The following is a 2,500-nucleotide window of genomic DNA, read 5'->3' on the forward strand; positions in this document are numbered from 1 at the left end:
GGCGCCCCTGTTAAAAGAACACGTTTTTTGCAAAATTAAATTCTAAAGTATCGTTTCTGTATTTTTGCTTTTCCCATTTTTAAAAAAGTTAAAGAGCGATTGGTTATCGTCCGCATTATCATGATCATCACTCCACTTGTGTCGCTGATGTGTTATGGTGCTCGCATACTCCTCCTTTATCTTTCGCAATTCTGTTGTCAAGTCTTGTAGTCTTGCCTCCATTTCTATAAAATTCTGCATCATGGACATTGTTTTGTTGTGAAGGTTAATGAGATTTCCTTTGTCGGGTGAATTTCCTGCAAAGGGAAAAAAAATCTCTAACAGACCTTGTCACGGTTTTCGACGCCATCTTGACGAGTAGGCAAACGCGTGAAAAATTACAATGTTTGTATGAAAATCTAATGTCAAATAATTTCCGTAGAACGGCTTTTCTGAAAAAAATATCAATTGTAAACTAAAGCTTCACTCCTAAGGATTCTACTGAAAAAAATTGAGGGCGTTACATGCGCTAGAAGACCTCGAACGATTTTTACGGAAAATCTAAAGCAAGCCTCTGGAGAAATTTAAGCACAGGTACGCCCTTAAATTTTTTTTAGTGCAATCCTTTGCTTTGTAGCTTTAGTTTACAATTGATATCTTTTTCAGAACAGGCGTTTTACGGAAATTATTCGACATTAGATTCTCATACAAACACTGTAATTTCTCACACATTTGCCTACTCGTCAAGATGGCGTCGAAAACCGTGACAAGGGGCCCGTTTCTCGAAAGTCCCGGTAACTTAACGGGCCCATATATTTCAAATTTTCAAAACAAAGTCTCAAGAAAAGTAGGGTGTGTTCTGACCTCTAATGAAGTCCATTTTGTTTCGTTAGCTAATAACTCTACTGCATCATTTTCAAAACTTTTAAAACTCCCTTCTAAAATGGAAAACAAAACAGTTTAACGGGCCCGGTAAATGCCGGGAGCTTCGAGAAACTGGCCCCAGGTCTATTTAACAATTATTCCACGAGGGCGCGTTGGATATGAGATGTAGTTTATGCGTCAGCGTGCGTATGTCGAGATATTGAGCACGCAGGAAGTTTGGAGAGCACGGAAAAGGCGTAAGAGTTGCTCGAGGAGCAGCCGAGAGCAACTCTAGCCTCTTGAGTGCTTTCCAAACTTCCCAAGTGCTCAATATCTCGACATACGCACAGCTGAAGCATGAACTAATTGTTTTATAACATTGTCAAAGCGATCAATGCGGAAGTTAACTTAAATTTTTATTATTGTAGCGCGTGCTCAAACCAGTACGCGTCAGTGTCTACGTGACTATATTTTTTTACCTTACAGTTATGTTTTTGCCTTGAAACTGAGAAAAAGTTTACTCAAGTCGCTTGTGAGAACTCTCAAAAAGATGGTAAAATCCAAATTGAGGTGTAGGAAAACTGTTCAGTAATTCACCGAAAAATTCTTTTTAAAAGAGAAAACTTTGCAAACACGCCATAGCTCGCACAACTCGCGCACTCACTCACCTCTTTTCCCTTAACAAATTCAAATGTTTTTTCTTAAATTTACGTTATCAAACACATGGTTAACGCTTCATCGTGTATTGTTGAGTTATGGATGCACTTGGGAGACGCCTTTGGACGATTGCTAAGCTCACAAGAACCCAAGGTATAGTTTATTGATGTGATCAGCGTGCTCAGTGGGAATATGAAGCACGCTCGCGCTATTAAATTTGATTAGGCGAATATTCTAGCCATGTTATAAAAGTGTTTGAATTTCCCTTTGTTAGTATGCTAATTATACGAGACTTGAAACTCTTTTAACACATTCGCATAACTTGTTATTTTTTTTGGCGTTACGTTACGTTTTTTACCCTCTTCTTTACTTATGTTTCAGTAAATTGCTGTTGATCAAAGTGAAAAGTAAATTATTCGAGAGTAATTACTAAATCGGAGGAACAGCAATTTATGTACACTGTTGGCGGGGGTATAGCGAAGCCGGCGGGGGAGGGGGTTGACGTTTCCAACTAAACGTCTGAGACAAACATACCGAAATTAAGATCCTTGTATTTTGTTTAGGATTCTCCGATTTGGGGCTTTCGACAATTTTTTTTTTATGATGTGCGTGTTTGTATGTGATATTTGAGATATGGTGGAAGGTCCTGGAAGGTACAGGTTGTGTATAATTCAACGCCTTGATAAATTTCTAAATCCACATGATTAGCGGCTATAACAAAGGAGATGGTATACATGTTAAGGCAAAAATTAGCGTGATACGGGCAATGTTTGTGATACTTTTCTGTAAAGAAGTTTAGGAAAACGCGGGTTTCGGTGTACTTTAACGAAAGTTATTGCCTTGAAATGAGCTTAATTTTCGGCGGGAAATTCCTCATTTAAAATGAGTATTATTACACGAAGTAAGTAGACCCTTACGAAAAATAGTCTTGAAACAACATAATATATTACTGAGGAAAACAACAATATTTAAATTTGAGACAACGCATGCTCCGCGGTAA

The 2,500-nt window shown here is 38.1% G+C and overlaps 1 protein-coding gene across 2 annotated transcripts in view; it reads right to left on the minus strand.

The window, feature by feature from the left end:
* LOC140952185 (uncharacterized) overlaps window positions 1–2,500 on the minus strand; it is a 44,244-nt gene that overhangs the window by 2,947 nt on the left and 38,797 nt on the right. For both annotated transcript variants that reach the window (XM_073401607.1, XM_073401606.1), the window contains one exon: window positions 1–296. This exon is cut by the window's left edge and continues 2,947 nt beyond it. In XM_073401607.1, the coding sequence (XP_073257708.1) occupies window positions 43–296 (254 nt within the window). In that variant the 3' untranslated portion in view covers window positions 1–42. The remainder of the gene's footprint in view (window positions 297–2,500) is intronic.

The sequence above is a fragment of the Porites lutea genome, chromosome 11 (assembly GCF_958299795.1).
Source record: "Porites lutea chromosome 11, jaPorLute2.1, whole genome shotgun sequence".
NCBI lineage: Eukaryota > Metazoa > Cnidaria > Anthozoa > Scleractinia > Poritidae > Porites > Porites lutea.